Source organism: Podarcis tiliguerta (genome assembly GCF_965153285.1).
Source record: "Podarcis tiliguerta genome assembly, chromosome: 9".
NCBI lineage: Eukaryota > Metazoa > Chordata > Lepidosauria > Squamata > Lacertidae > Podarcis > Podarcis tiliguerta.
This window is the reverse complement of record NC_139542.1, coordinates 74,590,440-74,609,237: the sequence shown is the minus strand read 5'-3', so window position 1 is coordinate 74,609,237 and position 18,798 is coordinate 74,590,440. Positions and strand designations below refer to the sequence as shown.

The window sequence follows — 18,798 nt, the reverse complement described above, 5'->3', positions numbered from 1 at the left end:
GCCTCAGAGATCCGGGCTTCTGTTTTGCTGAGTCTTTTCTCACTTGGGAGTCAAAGCTGCTTTTAGTTCTAACGCTAAATCTTCCCTGAGATCCTTTCCCAGGTGGGTAGTGAGCTCAGGGAGAAGGAAACTGGCAAATGCTTCGTCTTAAGAGTTTTGCAGTCTTAGCTGCCACGCTTGAGCCTAGTTCTTCTTCCTGCTGCTCAGACGTTTGTGGTTGATTTCCTGATACATGGCTTTTGTGACTGTTGTGGTGTTAAATGAGATCCCTGGAGCATAATCTGGAGAGATCTTGTTTCACAGAGTCAATTTTTAAGGTTTTCAGCTTAAATGGGAGGTTTGATAGTCCACAGGGTGTTAAGAGTAAGAGAGTTAGGCAGCCATCTTGCTTGATGACATCACACTGTTAAATTAAATCCTCCTGAACTTTTACCAGCATAAGCAGCTGGGGTATGTTTTGTTTGCAATTACCTTTCAACAGCTAAGGTCAGAGGAGCCTTCACTACAGGTATATCTAAGTATGAATATAAACTGTCCCTCTAATTTTATCCTGCTGGTTGTCCACAATTCAGATAGTTAACTTAAATAGATGGCATTTTTAGGGAGGTTTCCTCACTGCCGCTGCTTTGTTGTTGCCATCTTGCTCCGCAAAGAAAGATATAAACTACAAGTCCCATCATCCCTAACCATTTGCTAAGACTGAGGCTGATGGGAGTTGAGGGGTTGCACAGATGGCAGATGAAAAGGTTACCAATGGTTGACCAAAATAAGATTGACATCTGCTTTTATTTCTAGCAGGTTACTTAAGACTTTTATTAGTTGTGTAACCCATAAGGAATTCACCAACACTTCTCTCACCGGTACCATCTGCACGCCAGTAAAAGCTGTACCTGTCAAAATGTTATGCACACAGCTTTTCCAGAGGAAAAAGAAAAAGAATAATCTAGAGATCCAGATTTGCTCGTTAAAGAGAGCTAAATAATATGTTTTCCATCCTGGTAAAAGAAATGTGCTTCTTCTTCTACAGCTTAGAGAATATTTCTTATATGCTTTTCCCCTAGCCTTAAAGATTAAGATTTTAAAAAGGCTAGAGACAGTACAGTTATATCACATTTCTTATTGTTTGGCAAACTTTAAAAAATATTATTGTTGTTTTTAAATGTGGGAGTTGAGCTTTCAAATGCAGAAAGGACAGTGTTGAGCTGAAGAGAGCCTTATCTCTCTAATTAAAAGCAACAAATTAAAGGAAGCTATTGAGGTTAAGTGAATTAGCTTCTTGTGACTTCAAAAGCAGAGTGGCTAATACCACCTTGAATACTGATTCATTGTGACATAAATTTTATGGGCTACATGTTATTGGCTGGCATAATATGCATTTTTAAAAATATATGGATGATTGTGAAATACAAAAGGTAACAGGAGGTATGCAGCATCCAAATGTCTCCAAGATCACACCTGATTTTTGAACCTATATTGTAGTAGGTTCTGACCTACAAGAGGTTTTGCCACAATAACCCTGTTAGTCTTTAAGAGGACCACAAGCTCATTTGCTATTTTGGGTGCAAATGAGAAAGATTGCAACAGTTTTCATAGCCTATAGTTGATGGGAAAGGGTCCTGCAGAAATGACCCAGAGATAGGAAGCCCACGCAGAGGGTTCCCCAAATATGCTGTTTATCTTACGGTGACACTGGCACTCCTGAGTAGTTCAGTGAATCAGAGCTAGCTGAACAGTTCCAGTAAAGATTGTGGGCTCTTGCTTTCATGTTTTTGCTTCACCTTGTCCCCCACACCGAGATATTCCTTTCATACTGTTCCAAGGAAGCATGTCATCTGTAAGAAGTGGAATTAGTTTTGTAAATCCAACAGTAAGGATATGGAAAACTGTCGTTAGTGCCTTATCAACCCCATTTATTCATTTCCATCTCTTTGTGGGTATCTTTATATAAAGAGCATTGTCTTACATTTCAAACACATCCACTCACGAGGATTTGCCACACAGCAAAGTGATTTATGTGACCATGTGTCCAACAACAGCTTAACCTCCTGCCAAAAGCAGCTTGAGAGGTAGTGTTGCAAACAAGCCAAGGGCAGCATAAGGTTTCATTTCCAACACACCACTAAGACTGGGTGGATTGGTTTGAAGGGTCTTCCTAACCACTTTTTCTAGCTCGAGAATTGTCCTGTTATTCATATGTGATGGCCCAGCCTTCTGGAAAGTAGTGTTGCTGTCACAGTAGAAAATTGTAATGTAATGTTGCTGTAATACAGAGGCATAGCAACAGCGTTTTTTAAAAACATAACTGAAAGTTCGTTTAATGCTTAACTTGATTGTTGTGTCAAAATCTGGTCCATAAACTGCATGCAGAAATGCTAATTATGTTACTTCTAAAGATATGAGTTCACTTAACTCTGACCTAAATAATTTGCAAATTTAGAAATAAATAAATTCTTTGGGTTGTATTCAACTAACATTTAGTCAGATTACATCCAATGAAGTTAGTAGCCATCATTTAGATAGATTTCAGTGGGTCTACTATCAGCAAAAAGTTAGTTGACTAGAACCCTTTACCAGAGATCTGACAAATCTGAAATTTTAAAAAACCCTTTCTTCCTCATCAAATTTAATTTAATATTATGCCACCTAGACACCCTAAGTCAATGGTACAGTGATTACAATTGTTTCAGGATCCACTTCTGTTGGAAGTGTGTACTGTGTTTCAGATTTTGTTTTGTTTTTACATTGCTGGAATTAAAACAGCATCGTTTCTCTGGTGCACATTTACAACTAAAGGTTAAACTTGATTTGCTTTGGCTGAACCCAGATGGATAATGGTCATTACAGTGGTGTAACCATGGAGCAAGTCATCCTTTGTGTCATTATACTCTCGGAGTATAAAATTCCCGGTCACAATTCGATCACATCCTATCTCCCCATGTCCAAAAAAGCCAAAGAGGGGAATGTTAGGAAAGAACTTCCTAAAAGCATCGGCCTCAAGATTCTGTTTGGTTTTATAATGTTGATATCCCCTGCCAACACATGCGAACATAAAACCAAGGCTATTGTGTTCAGGAATGTTTGTGGCTTTGAGGCGCTGCACTGCTGCTTCTGCTGTCCTCTCGTCAATCACATCCTGATCTAACAGAACAGTCGCACTCTGGATCTGCGGTCCACTGAAAGCCAAGCCAACAACACCACAAGAATCAGCAGCCTGAGTGTTACTGAAAGAGAAGAGAAACAAAACACCATATTACAAAGGGGGGTTGTCAGAATGGAACAGCATCATCAAGACTCTATACAATACAAAACAAGAAAAACAATGTGAATATTATTATTATACATAAATACTAGGCACTCCACTGTTTCTCTAGGCATGTTCCTGCCCACGTCCCCAAAGTCTTGTTTGAAGGCTGTGAACATTTATGAATCCAGAAAATTTTAACTTCCCAAACAAGCAAATTGTTTTCCAACAGGACCTACTTTGTTATTCTGTTTGTTTATGTGTGCTTCCATTGGGAATATAATTGTAGTATAACATAGAAATACTTATAATACATAATACAACAGTGTTGTAGCTTTTCTTAATGAATGCCTTCCTGACTAAATATATCTATATACTCCCCCACCCCACCGGTGAATCTAAGTCTGTTACTGAGGGATCCATAACTTGTGTGCTTGACTTTACTATTTGGAAGACGTTGCTAGGAGTTTACAATATAAATACACAAAAATATTTAACAAACAAAAACCCTTTACCAGCCCCCCCCTCCCCGTTTAAAAGGCCATAGCTTGTTTAACTAGCCAAGGGCCTCATATAAGAGAAAGGTTTTGCCTGGTGCCAGGTGAGCCTCCCTTGGGAGAGCATCCCACAAGCAGGAGCCACCGTAGAAATGGCCACCATTCTTGTAATGCCACCCTTCAGATCTCCTGTGGGAGACCTCAGATGATGATCACAGGGTCTTGGAGAGGCGGTCCATAAGTTTGGAAGAATGGAATCTGTACCTTTCCCAACATGCTAGCAACTGGTATCTTAAAATCAGCTTAGACAGATTCACAACCCATGTAGGGCTTCCTTCTATACTTGCTAGCAACTAGATCAACAGATAGCTTATCTTTTGAGGATGTTGACCTACAAGCTCCAAATGGGAGCTAGCCAAGCTAAAATGTTGACAAACAAAAAGGTATTTGCTCCTGAAAGACTACTATTTTTCAAGGGGAAAGAAATCACAGGTGCTGTAACAGGTAGCTAAACACCCTTTGCTGAAAAGCTACATTATTAACCTTTAAATGGACAGAGTGCAGTTCAACCAATGGCTGCTGTTCAAAAGATGAAAATTCCCCTTACCAAACTAAAGAAGTTGCAAAATGCTTTAGAAAAGCAGCACAATGGTTATCTAGCCCACGCTGTATAAACTTATAAAGTTCTGAAGAGGTTCAGAACTTCGGCCCAGTATACCAGAAGAAACGTCTCCATCCCCATCGTTCTGCCCGGACGCTGAGGTCCAGCTCCGAGGGCCTTCTGGTGGTTCCCTCCCTGCAAGAAGTGAGGTTACAGGGAACCAGGCAGAGGGCCTTCTTGGTAGTGGCGCTTGCCCTGTGGAACACCCTCCTATCAGATGTCAAGGCAATAAGCAACTACAGTATCTGACTTTCAGAAGATATCTGAAGGCAGCCCTGTTTAAGGAAGTTTTTAATGTTTGACTTTTTATGTTTTTAATATTCTGTTGGGAGCAGCTCAGAATGGCTGGGGAAACCCAGCCAGATTATCATCATGATCATGATCATCATCATCATCATCACCATCACCACACCTGCTGTACACTATTGAAGATTTTGTTCTGTGCTGATTTATAGAATGTCATTTTGGGTGGGAGGCATGCCAGGAATACTGCGAACCTACTGGCTGCCAACCCAAATAAATAATACGAGTAAATTACTTCATTATACCAACTGCAAGTTAACATTAAGGCATCAGCTATCCTGCAAGATTCCCCCAGATCAATGAGTGGTGCTTATTTCTTGAATTAAAAAGTACTGTATCTTCAGACTAGACTTGAAATGGACTGTAAGAGAGAGGTAAGTGGTGAAAGTTCTGCCTCCCTTTGGTTAATTTGCTACGAAGATGTGATTTGACCATAATTCACCTGACATGATGCCTGTTCAAGTTGTACTGAACACTGAGTAAACACCATATAATAATACAGACTGATTTGAGAGGGACACTTCATTCTGACAACTGCTAGAACACCACTGGAATGTAAGCTGCTACATCTGTGTACAGAAGTAACACATCACTGTTTATATCCATCCCTACACTACCAGACTTTCAGAAGCCCATGCATTTGCCATGGATTCATTGGGAAAGGGAGAGGATGTACATGGCTCGATATGCCATGCACAAATTAAGATTGCCAAGATTTCAAATGCAAGCCAAAAAACCACAGCAAGCTCATCTAGGAAGCTCACAGCACCTGCACTGGTGGCCCCTGTTCAGCTCAGCAACATTCTTCAGGGAAGGCTGGACTGATTAGTAACCAATCAGGAAAGCTAGGTCCAGGATGCACTTCTGATTAGCAGCCAAACAACCACATGTTGTTTAGCACCCTCTCCTGAATAATTTTCACCAAACAGAAAAGAACGAATCCAACACACAGCTGATCTCCCGCACACTCCCAAGCACAATCATGCATGGGCTAGCAGCTAAAGCGATCTGCTGTGTTTGGAGCTGTGCCTTCCAAGCTTCAAATATCAAAGCAGATACAGTTACCAGCCTCAAAAAAACAAAGGTTTCATTTGCAACGGCCATGACATAGCTTTTATAAATAAATGCCGCAATCAGTGTTTTAGCAAAAATAAAGAGAAATCTGTAATCTAGCCACGTTTCTTCCAGGCTCAGCTGCTTCAGTTCTATGTTAAGTACAGCTATTAATTCAACAGAGGATTCAGGAATCTAAGGAGTTCCTTGAAACGTTAGAACCAGTGATGTTTTCTATGCCTTCAAAAGGTAGTGATCCGACTCCAATAACCACGATCCAATACCCAGATAATCTATTTTCCAAGACAATGAAAAACAATGAATCCATTGTGCCCTGTTACATACCAAACCAATTATTATTTGAGACAGATGTGGCTGTTAGGGAGATCACAAAGTTCTAAGGGAGGGCATGTTGTGGAAAAATTAGATAGCAGTTTTATTCCCTCTTCTAACCCAATGAAATTGACAGGAGAATGAGAACAGATCAAACAAAGCACATGAGATAATGGAACTTCTAGGTTTGGTGGCTATATGCCACTGAATGCTAGTTGCTGAGGAGATAACAGAAGAGAGATACTGCTTTCATGTCTGCCAGAAGGTCTCTCATATCATCTGACTGACCACTATGCGATACACAGGATGTTGGACCTTTGTTCTGATTCATCATGGCTTTTATTAAGCAATCATCACCACCTCTAGCCTCAAGACATTTCAGCAGACCGTGAGAGTCAGAAACTTGTTTTTAAATAAACAGAAGCCGAGATTTTCAGAAATGGGTGGAAACTAAATTAACTATCTGGTACACAAGAGATCATTAGGCAATTCAAGGTTCTAGTGGACACCTGAGGGCAGAGAGATCCCCACTCTTCCAAAGATACCCACTTCTCAGAAGTTAGAGATGTAAAGCTCTCCACATGTCCGCCAGCCAAGATGATGCTTTTTTCATTCAAGCGATTGACTATTTGGTGTAGAAATCGGGTTCCTCCTGACTTCCATGTGTTGTACCCAAACAAAAGAACCACTCTGAGATCGGGATTATTCTTCAGGCCTGGTTGCAGAAAGAGAAGGGGGAAATGTTGTCTTTTGGCAGGAGCAACAACAGGCAAGACAGTCTTGCATCTGGACTGGATGAACTGCATCAGTTTTGTTTTCTGGGCTACTTCTCCCTAAAGGCTCAAAGAGCAGAATGCATATCATAAAGGCAGAGGCTCTATAAAGATTTGTTGTTATCATTACGGCCCTCTAGCTGTTTATGACCTCCTCTTCAGCATATAATCCTGAAGGTTTCGTGCAGCCCCTAATTGTATGTTGTGTTTTGTTTTGCTCTGCACATGGTGATTTTAACCAGTAGCTAGCATTTTACGTGTCAGAATGCACCAACCCCATAGTGCAGGAAGTAACCAACTTCCTTTGAGGTCAGGTAAACAACACACCCAGCATATCTAAGTTACGTTCCCCAAAGTTAAAAAGGCCTATAAAAACAAGTTGGACTTGTTACTCTTCACAAGGGAGATGCTCCAACGTGGACAACAGATCTATTAGGTGCTTTAGGTTAAACTGCATGTCCACTGGAGCAAAGATTCTTCTTCTTTTCCCCCCTTTTTTTACTGTGGCTGGTGGGGAAGATGAGGACTGTGGAGAACATTTTTAACAAAACATCTCCATGCTATTATTCCTGAGGGGTTAAAGAATATCCTTTTCCAGGATAATCAGGACAACACAGAATATTTCAAAAACTCCCATGAGAAAAATACCATGGGGAAAAGAGGCTTGGGAAACAATGCAAATTTGCTTCTTCTCGAGAACTGGTTACAAAACATTTATATAAGGGTAATCAGACACTTCTAAGGCTTGCATAGGACACAGGGAAGGTCACCAAAATAACCTAGAATGAGACCGCTGAGAAAGCATCCACTGCATAATTCAATCCAAGCCTATTTCCCCAATCCTGGATACTTTATATCTAAAACACCCTTGACAAGTGCCTGTTTCCTTTAGAAACACTGAAGGAGGAAGGCGGTTTATTTGGCTGCTGACCTTCACATTTAAAAAATGTTCTCCCTGCTGTTTTGCCAGAATCCCCCTCTCTTAAGCACAAAACTGTTGTGCCTCTTCTTCTATCAGTTCGCAGTACAGAAAGTACCTGCCCCTTCACTCATTTCAAAGAGGCTTTTAAATATTTGAAAATGATGTGTATGCATTGTAGTCACAATCTTCCTTTGTCTAATATAAAGTCAGTTCATTCACCTTTTGCTCATGGTGCTTGTCTCTGTGGCTGCATAATGCATACAATGGCCCCAATTCTAGCTCTCCAAAGATACTTGCATGGCACACATACATCCAAACACTTTTTGTTGCATTCACACTATATGCACTTAGGTGTATATCTAATATTCTCTTTCAATGCACACTTAAAAACATTTATCACCCTCATAGTTCTCTCCTGAATCCATACTCAGTCAATAGCTTAAATTGCAAATTTGGCTGCTAAGCTTTAATATTTTACTACTACAGTGTTTTAGTCATTAGGTACCTGCTTCAGCAAATTGGCTTTCATCAAAGACCCTGGTCTTCAAGTCTTTACAAAAGTGGAAGGTTTGAATCTTCACCCCATCAATCTTGGGGAACAATATTGCAAAGCCAGCTTCACCATCTTCAACTTCCAGAGGCCGATTGCTGCGAGACCCCATTGGAGTAACTAAGGAGGAGAGTTCAAAAGCAGGTGAATCTTGACATCTGTCTGCTGCTGCTTCCCCATCCCCATGTCATGTAGTTTCACAAGATTTTTTTAAAAAATGGTCCCACTTTAAAAGCAATATGACCCCAAAGCACTGTCAGCTAAACCAAGAAGGCTCTTACTAATCTCTGACACATCCTGCAGGAAGTTTTAAAAAAACCCACACATGTGACTTTAAAATCCACAGGCAAGAGGCCCACAGTGCAGTTGTTAAGAGCACATTTCTAGTAGGCAGAAGGCTTACTCTCTGGTTAAACAGGATTTCAGACAGCTAGGAATGATTTGGGGTATGAGAGTTCCTAGGCTCATTTCCCAGGCAAACCTATGAGCAGAAGGGAAGGGGGGGGTGTCACACCTCTGGGCAAGAGCAGATGCTTTGAGTATAAAGAGGCTTGTTCCCTGACATATCTCAGCCAGGCTGCGAAACATTCATGCCTGAAACTGGAGAGAAGGCCAGTCAATGTAGACAGTACAGGCAACCCCCAATTTGTGCGGGGGTAGTGTACCTGGCCCCACACACGGCAGCAGAGCACACATAAGCCCGCCTTACTCCATTCCACCCTCTTCCATGTCCAAAAAGACCTACAGATCGGTGGTCACACGTCACCTGAATGTGGGCAACCTGTGGACCAATGGTCTGGCTTGGTATAAATGCAGCTGGGGGGGGGGGCATGCACTCATGGGGCCCATCAACTAGTGTGAACTGTTTCTTACTTTGTGAAGGGTCGGAATTTGCCCCTCCCTCATTTACTTTTACAGAACACCATTGTATTTTGGGCCAGTGGAAGGAGTGGTTTGCAAGTGTGCGAACATTGGGCAAGGTGCAGGCAGCTGAACGCGTTACTGCTGTTTCTTACCTACAACTCCAGGTGTCACTAGACCAAGGACTTGGCATCGTCTGGGCAATAGTTTTTCTAAGGCAGTGGCTGTTTCTTTGCTATTTCTTCTTCGTGCTACAAGAAAAAACAATTTGCACAAGTTCACACTAAATCAGCAGTACAGCTGGAAAAAACTGCCAGGTCTCCATGATATTTTTAATTAGCTGCTTTAGCATGCATGGGTACTCCCCAGGTATGTTTAACCACTTGGCAATCTGTCCACATTTTTTCTAGGAGTGTGAACATTAAGGTGTTGGTTCAGGCTTCTGATAGGGCCAGAATTATAAGTGGCCAAAACAGGGAGGTATCATGCCATCCAGTATAACCATGTCTCTACAAATGTCTGAAGAAAGCAGGGAAATAACTTGCTACTTTCAAAGCCTTCCTGTGACCTTGGAGGCTTCTCTGCTCTGCTCCTGAGCCAGGAAAAGAGCACAAGGAGCCTCACTTTCTGCTGGGCCAGCAAAAGGCTTGAAAAGCACCAATGTGTCTTGTTTTGCAAGCCTCTCCGCAGCTTGATCTCTATCAGTGTCAAACTGTACCCCATCTCCACTGATCAGGGCCAGGACTTGTTGCAACAATGATCCTGGGTCTTGGAGCTCAGACTTTACCTCTTCCCACAGCATTGGTGGAGACTAAACCTTCTGGCTGGCTGCCAAGGCTATTCAATGCTATTTACTATTTAAATTCCTCCAGAATTTAAACACAGTACTTCATCCACTGGATAAAACCAGATCCCTCACACAAGTGCTTCCATGTATAAATGTATAAAATCAGAAAGGATGCAGAGCAAAGCTTCTTCAGGGCAGAAGGAAACCCAACATAGATGCTCACCTTTCTTCTGCCTGTGGCTTGGACACTCTTCGTGTTCACTGAAAGTCTCTGCATCTGCTATATACAACACTGTCTGGGGCAGCACCTGAACCTTCTGTAAAGTAAAAGCTGAGTATAAGAAAACAGAAACTGGAGAGGTGAATGAACAGGAACTTCTCTTTCAAAGGAAGAACAAGCATAGCAGGAAATGGGGGGGGGGACTATTTAAACCCCCTAACATATATCTTGTCTCTTTTTAAAGTTATAGACATCCCAATACAAAACATGCTTGGTTTCGAGCATAAAGAATCATTTTACTTTTTGAGAGCTCCAGGGCCAGCCTGGCTACCTCAAGCAGCTGATTTGGAGTACCGTGAAATAGTTAGTATTTAATTTATTGTTGTGCTTTTTTACCGCTGAAAGGAGAGGGGAAGAGAAGTGCTTGAGAGATTTTATGCCTCAGGTGCCAAATAACGTGACATACTTTGAGTACTGCATGTATTGAAAATGAGGGGGGTGGGGCATTGCACCATTACCTGCTCTGCCGCAGGCAGCAAAATGTACTGGGCTGGCCCAGAAGAGTCTGAAAGTGTGTCTGTTACTATATGTATTTACACCATCATTCACACACATCCTTTACAAAATATGATTCTTCAGGGCCAAAGTTTTCAACACGCATCTAAAACATTATTGTTAGAGTGACTATCTAATGTCAAGAAGCAGTTCTGGATACAGTCTGCATACGAAGCAGTTTTGAGCTCTCTCTGTTTTATGTTCTACCACTCTATATGGTAATCTAGGTCAAGGTATTTTTTTCTATTAAAATATTGCATACATAAAAGACTATACAGTGGTACCTTGGTTCTCGTACGTAATTTGTTCCAGAAGTCCATTCGACTTCCAAAACATTCGGAAACCAAGGCTCCGCTTCTGACTGGCGCAGCTCCCCGGAAACAAGCCAACAGCCGGATGGTCGGCTTCCAAAAAACGTTCAAAAACCAGAACACTTACTTCCAGGTTTTCGGCGTTCTGGAGCCGAAATGTTCTAGTACCAAGGCATTCAAGAACCAAGGTTCCACTTGTAAACCCTTATAGTTTAGGACTGGAATCCTAAGGACACTTGCCTATTGCAACTCCCACTGAGCTTAGCTGGACTTACTTCTGAATAGATACGGTCAGGAAAACACTCTATCACATACAGATAAATGCATGGTTGCTCAGAAGCAAGTGCCAGTGTGTTCAACTGGCTTACTCAAAGGTATATGTGCACAGAATTTGAGCTGAGAACCCCATGTCAGTAGCAAACACCTCCTTAAACCTAAAGACCAGCTGATACTATGGGACAGGACAAGCATTTAAGAACTCAGCTTCTCCACATCTGACAATCAACCAAGTAGAAGTTGCAATAGGTTACAAGTATGATAAGCACTGCCACACCTAAAGCAAAATACATAGCAATGCTACAGAATCAACAGGGAAGCACCAATTGGATTTTAGGAGGTTATACATCAAGAGGAGCAGAGGAACAGTACTTGTGAGATTACCAATTGTGAATCATAGAATCGTAGAGTTGGAAGGGACCTCAAGGGTCATCTAGTCCAACCCCCTGCAAATGCAGGAATCTCAACCAAGGATCCAAGATATATAGTATATATATAAAGATCCAAGTATATAACTGTTCAAAGATGTTCCATTCACTTACCTCAAGCTCCTCTGCTAACACCTGAACCAGAGCATGACTGCCTGAAGGCCCTGGTTCCACTGTGGAGACCCAGACAACACTCTGCTGGGTTCTCAGGATTCTGCGGGAACACTCTCTCCATAACCGGCACACACTAAAAACAACAACAACCCAGAATCAGCATCACTACAGACAGGAGGATAGTGATTTGGAGGATTCAAGGAATATGCCACCCTTGCTATAGCCCAATAAGTGAGGGCAGCATTTCCCCCCCAGAAGGCAGGTGGGGGCAGCTCACTGTTTCAGCCACTACCAGCTCTGTACATGCCCTTCAAGAGCAGCTGACTCCTTATCTGGAAATGTCTATCATGCACCTTCAGTGGTAGCAAACACTTCTTGCATCTTCTAAAAATGAACCACTTTGAAAGCCCAGCTATCTCAATCTCAGAATTTTTTTAACAGGTTCCTTTACAGGAGTCTATGGCTTCATGCAGTTCACATGGAAAACTGCTAAAATATTACGTACCCCCAGTTACCAACTCCACTGGCAATCTGACATTCCTTTTCCTCCTAGTCACACCTGCATTTCTAAGAGAGAAGTTCAGCATCTGTCTTGGAATTTGATCAAGCTTCACCTGTCACTGCCTAGAAAACAAGGGAAGGGCCAAAGCATCTCTTATGTCAGCCATGGGCTCCATTGGAAAGGCAGCATTCAGAGGAGTCTTGCGATTCCACTCCCCGCACCAGCTGCACTGAATAGGGACAGGCATGGCAAGCAAAGTTTCCAGGACAAGGGCAACATTTGTCCACTTCTCTTCCCCAGGAGGGACCAGGTGCTATACAGAACATCTTCTAAGAACTCAAGAGATATATCAGACAGAAACAACTCCATTTTAAATTCCATTCCCCATCAAACACTTACCCTGATGAGTGAAGTATAAAAGCAAGGGACAAGTAATGGTAACATACCTAAGTTATGCCAAGCTCAGCCAATTGTTTCCCTTTCCCAAAGTGAAAGCAGACAGTAACTTACATTGCAAATAAACTTATATTATGATTAAAGTTCTATACGACCCTTTGTCTGAGGATCACAGGAAGTTCACAATATAAAAACACAAATATACATATTACAACAATGAAATAACCACCCACCCAGTTTTAAAGGCCATAGAATGTTTAGCCAAAGGCCTGGATGTAGAGGAATGCCTGGTGCCTAGAGATATGGAACGAAGGTGTCAGGTGAACCTCCCTAGGGAGAGCATTGCACAAATGGGGAGTCACCACGGAAAAGGCCCGTTTTCATGCTGCCAACCTCCGGACCTCTTGTGGAGGCACACAAAGGAGGGTCTCAGATGATGATTGCAGGGTCTGGGTTGGTTCATAAGGGGAGAGGCAGTCCCCGAGGTATTGCAGTCTCGAGCCATTTAAGGCTTTATACTGTAGATCCAAACCAGCACTTTGAATTGGGCCTGGAGACTAATTGGCAGCCACGGCAGCCAAGCCAGGATTGGTATAATATGCTCCAACCATCTTGCCCCAGTGAGCAGCCTGGCCACTGCATTCTGCATCATCTTCAGAGGCAACCCAAAGGTTCAGTAAACTAACCTACAGGCCACTGGAGCATAGACAACAGACAATAGGTCAGGCATGGCCAAACTTGCTGTTTTGGGACTACAATTCCCATCATCCCTGACCATTGGTCCTGTTAGCTAGGGATGATGGGAGTTGTAGTCCCAAAACAGCTGGCGGGCCAAGTTTGGCCATGCCTGCAATAGGCTATCCCTGTGCAGATAGGAGTGCAGCTGGGCCATCAGCCAAAGCTACCGAGGCTACCTGAGTCTCAAGCAACAACAATGGATTCAGAAGTATCCCCACATCCTTCAGAGGAAGTATATCGCCAACACATGCAGGGAAGCGCTCACCCTTCCAGTCTAGGGAACTAATAGTGCCTCAGTCTTATCTGGATTGAGCTTCAGTTTGTCGGCTCTCATACGTCCCAGACAACAGTCCAGACAACCACTTCCTGCTTGGCTGCTATGATGACCGGCTGCCCATTCCATCGGAGCCGTCTCACACAGAAGATTTTGAGGATGAGATGAGAGTAATCATCCTTCCAACCCCCCTCCCCCAGGGCTTGGGAGGGCAGCTTCACCCGCAGATTGCCCAACACTTGCTCCCAATCTGGAAGGAATGAGGGGGCACTGGGTGGAAAGCACCATGCGTACTTTTCGCAACTCTCCAAAGCTGCCGCCATGAGCAACAAACACCTGTTTTTAAAGATGAAATTTGGACTTAATGGGCATGCTCTGAGCGAGGGGAGGTAAATTACACTGCTAACTGATTCAGCCACTGGGGTGCCAAAGGATTTGAGTGGAAGGATTACCATCACTACGGGATTGGTATGTCAGAACGGAAGGGGGGAGAGCCTCCATTATTTCTTTTTGATATACTTCATATTTGCTATCTTACTTGGCAAATCTTCCTGGAAGGACTGACTGCCGGATTGCTTATGTACACAAATGAGACTGGAGAGTATTTTCTTATTGTTATAGTTTGGGTCTAATTATTAACTGTGTGGAAATGATTTATGAATTTGCAATTACCTTCAACGGATTGTTAAGAATAGAAGATGGAAATTGGTTTCTAGCTAAAGTACAGACTTATTTGTCTTGGAATGAGATAAAACGAAGTTTGGACATATGCCTGGTACAATTGGCAGAAAGCCAGATTTCCTTCATCTTGGGACGTGTCGCAGTGGAAAATCACAGGTGCGAGAAAGCGAAAGTGAAATGCCACGGACAGACTGTTGGAGTACAAAGAATATAAAGAGAGAAATAAAAAACAAACACCCACAGAGAAACATACGATATTGGCTTAACTCGCTTGCCAGATGAACTCAGAGGCTGTTAAAAATAAATGAAGGATTAACATCCGATTGTTTTATTGGAACTACCTGGATTAATTAAGAGAAGCAGCATAAATGTGAGATCATCATCACCCCCTGAACCTCAGAGCATAGGAAGCCAACCAAAGACATATAATTTGCCATAAAATCTGGATCGTTTGATTATTTTATAATTTGGAATGTTATTAATGTGGTTTTTATTGGATTGTTAAAATGGAAAACTTAATAAATATTATTATTATTAAAAAAAATGTCCAGGACAACCACTGCCACACCTCCAGGTGTAAGGAGAAGCAGAGCTGTGTGCCATCAGCATATTGCAGACAACGTATTCCAAACTCCGGATGACTCTGCTCAGCCACTTCATGCAGATGTTGAACAGCATGGAGGATAAAATCAAACCCTGGGGAAATGACCATCCAAGTATGACCAGAACGACAGCAAATCAGAGCCACTCACGCCTAACTTGGACAGCTGCTGCAGAAGGATGCCATGGTTGATGGTACTGAAAGCCTCTGAGGGGCCAAGGATACATTTCCCCTCTCCTGACAGAGGTCATCATTCAGGATAACCAAAGCAATTTCTGTGCCAAAACTGGGCCTAAACCCTGATTGAAACAGATCTAGAAAATCAATTTCCTCCAAGATCGGCTGGATCAGGTCCACAACCATACTCGGAGTAGGCCCATGGACTCTCATTTCAAATTTTGATCCAAAAATCTGCTACAAATAAAACTTAGTTGGAGACACATCGTGTATTTCCAATCTAAGAGAGAAGCTCCCAGGGGAGGCTTTTCCGCCCGCTTCCCCACGTTACACTCCTGCACGACAGCAAAGCAGCACCAACAACTAATTGAGAAGAGGATTAGATGAGTTCATGGGTGTGAAGGCTCCCAATGGCGGGGCTGCTTCCGGGAGCCCCTGGAGGGGGCGAGGGCTTCCCCGGGGGCACCTGCGAGAAGAGGGCGCTGGGCCGGAGGGGGAAGGGGCCCCGGGTCATCTAGTCCACCCCGCAGCGCAGGAATCTCGGGCGAAGCATCCCCAGGAGGGCGAGCCTGTCCCCCGCCGGCCCCCCCCCTCACCAGGCCGCGCGCAGCAGCGCCTTCGTCGGCAGGAAGCCCAGGATCCTCTCCACCACCTCGGCGAGGTTGCTCAGCACGTAGCCCCCTTTCGGATCGGGCTCCATAGCAACGCCAGGCCGCGCCGGTAGCCGAGCAACCAGCGGAAGCGGAGCGGGAGCCGGAAGCGACCTCGGTGCGCGTCATCAGAACCGCGACAGCCCCGGCACCATAGAGACGGAGCCGAAGGGAGGAATGGTGAGCGCCGCTTCCGGCGGCCCAGGGGCTCCTCGGCGCTCTTGCTCCGCCTCTGGCGCCGGAGAGACTTCCGTGCGAGGGAAAGGCCGAGCAAGAGGAGGAGGCGGGACCGGCGCCTCTTTGGCCTCGCCTGCTTCGCCATGCAAGAAAGGAGTGAGGCGGAGGAAGCAGCCTCCTTCCCTGCCTCCCTCTGGACCCGAGAGAAGGGAAGTTCTGCGCCTGGTTGAGCCTTTTCTATCTCTCCCGAAGCCGCGAGGGGCAGGAAAGACCATTTCCGTCTTCAGAAGGAAGCAGGACCCAACTGGTGGGGGAATAAGCAGGGGAGGGCAGGGTGGCGCCAGGCAAACTCAAGCCCCCCGGTTCGTGGCTTTTCTTAGCAAATTCTATTAAAATAAAACTCCCAGTATCACGATGTCTTTCTAAAATTCCGGGTTGTGATCCCAGCATGAAACTCTCTCGCCAGTACTTCCATGGAGCCACAGTAGCTCTCCTGGCCTCTTGCTATCACTTCCAAGAACCCTGGGCCTCCTACTTCTTTGAGTCACGTTTCTCCATATATCTGGCTCCCTTCTTAGTCTTCTCCAAGCTAAAAGTGCCTCAGCAAGGCATTTGACAAGGTGCCCCATGATATTCTTGTAAAGAAGCTGGTAAAATGCGGTCTTGACTATGCTACCACTCAGTGGATTTGTAACTGGCTGACTGACCGAACACAAAGGGTGCTCATCAATGGTTCCTCTTCATCCTGGAGAAGAGTGACTAGTGGGGTGCCACAGGGTTCTGTCTTGGGCCCGGTCTTATTCAACATCTTTATCAACGACTTAGATGATGGACTCAAGGGCATCCTGATCAAATTTGCAGATGACACCAAAGTGGGAGGGGTGGCTAACACCCCAGAGGACAGGATCACACTTCAAAACGACCTTGACAGGTTAGAGAACTGGGCAAAAACAAACAAGATGAATTTTAACAGGGAGAAATGTAAAGTATTGCACTTGGGCCAAAAAAATGAGAGGCACAAATACAAGATGGGTGACACCTGGCTTGAGAGCAGTACATGTGAAAAGGATCTAGGAGTCTTGGTTGACCACAAACTTGACATGAGCCAACAGTGTGACGCGGCAGCTAAAAAAGCCAATGCAATTCTGGGCTGCATCAATAGGAGTATAGCATCTAGATCAAGGGAAGTAATAGTGCCACTGTATTCTGTTCTGGTCAGACCTCACCTGGAGTACTGTGTCCAGTTCTGGGCACCACAGTTGAAGAAGGACACTGACAGACTGGAACGTGTCCAGAGGAGGGCAACCAAAATGGTCAAAGGCCTGGAAACGATGCCTTATGAGGAACGGCTAAGGGAGCTGGGCATGTTTAGCCTGGAGAAGAGGAGGTTAAGGGGTGATATGATAGCCATGTTCAAATATATAAAAGGATGTCACATAGAGGAAGGAGAAAGGTTGTTTTCTGCTGCCCCAGAGAAGCAGACACGGAGCAATGGATCCAAACTACAAGAAAGAAGATTCCACCTAAACATTAGGAAGAACTTCCTGACAGTAACAGCTGTTCGACAGTGGAATTTGCTGCCAAGGAGTGTGGTGGAGTCTCCTCCTTTGGAGGTCTTTAAGCAGAGGCTTGACAACCATATGTCAGGAGTGCTCTGATGGTGTTTCCTGCTTGGCAGGGGGTTGGACTCGATGGCCCTTGTGGTCTCTTCCAACTCTATGATTCTAAGATTGCAGTCTTCAAAATACCTAGAAAAGGCCAACATTTTGCTGTCTACTGGCCCAGTATTCTGGCTCACTACTCACCTCCCCATGAATCCCAGAAACCAGTATTTCAAGGCATACTGTCTTTGACAGTGGAGGGGTGTGTGTGTGTATCCAAGCTGGTGGGAATCACTACCCCTTGAAGGGACAAATTGCATAGCACTGTGTGTTTGTCCTGAATCCTCAGATACTATGCTGCATTGGGGCCCCAGGTTCCGTATCACAAGATACTGCATACACTTTCTCCATGCCCTACATCATTTCACACACCTTTATGTCGTCCCTTTACTTAACTTTTCTTGAAACTAAAATGCCCCATATAATTAATCTGTACACCGTTTCCTGCTGTCAAGGATTTTTCCCCTTGGGAGCTGGAGGGAACTTTCCCCCTGCCAAAGCAATTTAGGTTTTGTGGGGCACTGAGGGGACTCCACCCTGAGTAACCTGAAGACCCCCCAAACCCTGCATGGCTGTCTGGTTTATACTTTTGCATTCATTGTCTCAGACTGCAGACAAACAACTTCAAATATTTTCTTTAAAGCAGCCAACAAAGCTTCAAAATTACTTCAGTCACTAATGTCATGTCTATATGAATCTGTATCACAGAATGTTATGTGTGAGACTGAAAGACAAAACCAACTCTTCATGAGAGCTTTTGAGTGAGAAGTAGGTCATTTAAAATTATCACAGTGCTCTCTCACTTTCGCCAAGTTGTGATTCATGCTTTTGGTTTTTTCTAGTTTCTAATTCAGTGACAAAAAAGACAATAACTTAGCTTCTTCATTTGCAAATGTGAACATGCAGCTTTTATGCAGGCCCATTGAAACTAATGAGCCTATGTTAGCCATATCTATTTACTTCAGTGGGTCTACTCATGGGTTGAATACCACACTATGGGCTTAAACACCACTACTAAAGATTGGTATTATGCTTTTTAAACTATTGTATTAGTGT

The 18,798-nt window shown here is 43.9% G+C and overlaps 1 protein-coding gene across 1 annotated transcript; it reads right to left on the bottom strand.

Annotated features, from left to right (window-relative positions):
• Positions 1-1,893: 1,893 nt before the first annotated feature.
• FBXO22 (F-box protein 22) lies at positions 1,894-16,064 on the bottom strand. The gene is made up of 7 exons (XM_083399125.1): positions 15,851-16,064; positions 11,886-12,018; positions 10,205-10,298; positions 9,350-9,445; positions 8,289-8,453; positions 6,638-6,803; positions 1,894-3,221 (listed from the first exon to the last, which is right to left on the bottom strand). Exons 1-7 carry the CDS (start codon positions 15,952-15,954, stop codon positions 2,795-2,797), a joined length of 1,185 nt encoding a protein of 394 aa, XP_083255251.1. The 5' UTR covers positions 15,955-16,064; the 3' UTR covers positions 1,894-2,794.
• Positions 16,065-18,798: the final 2,734 nt, after the last annotated feature.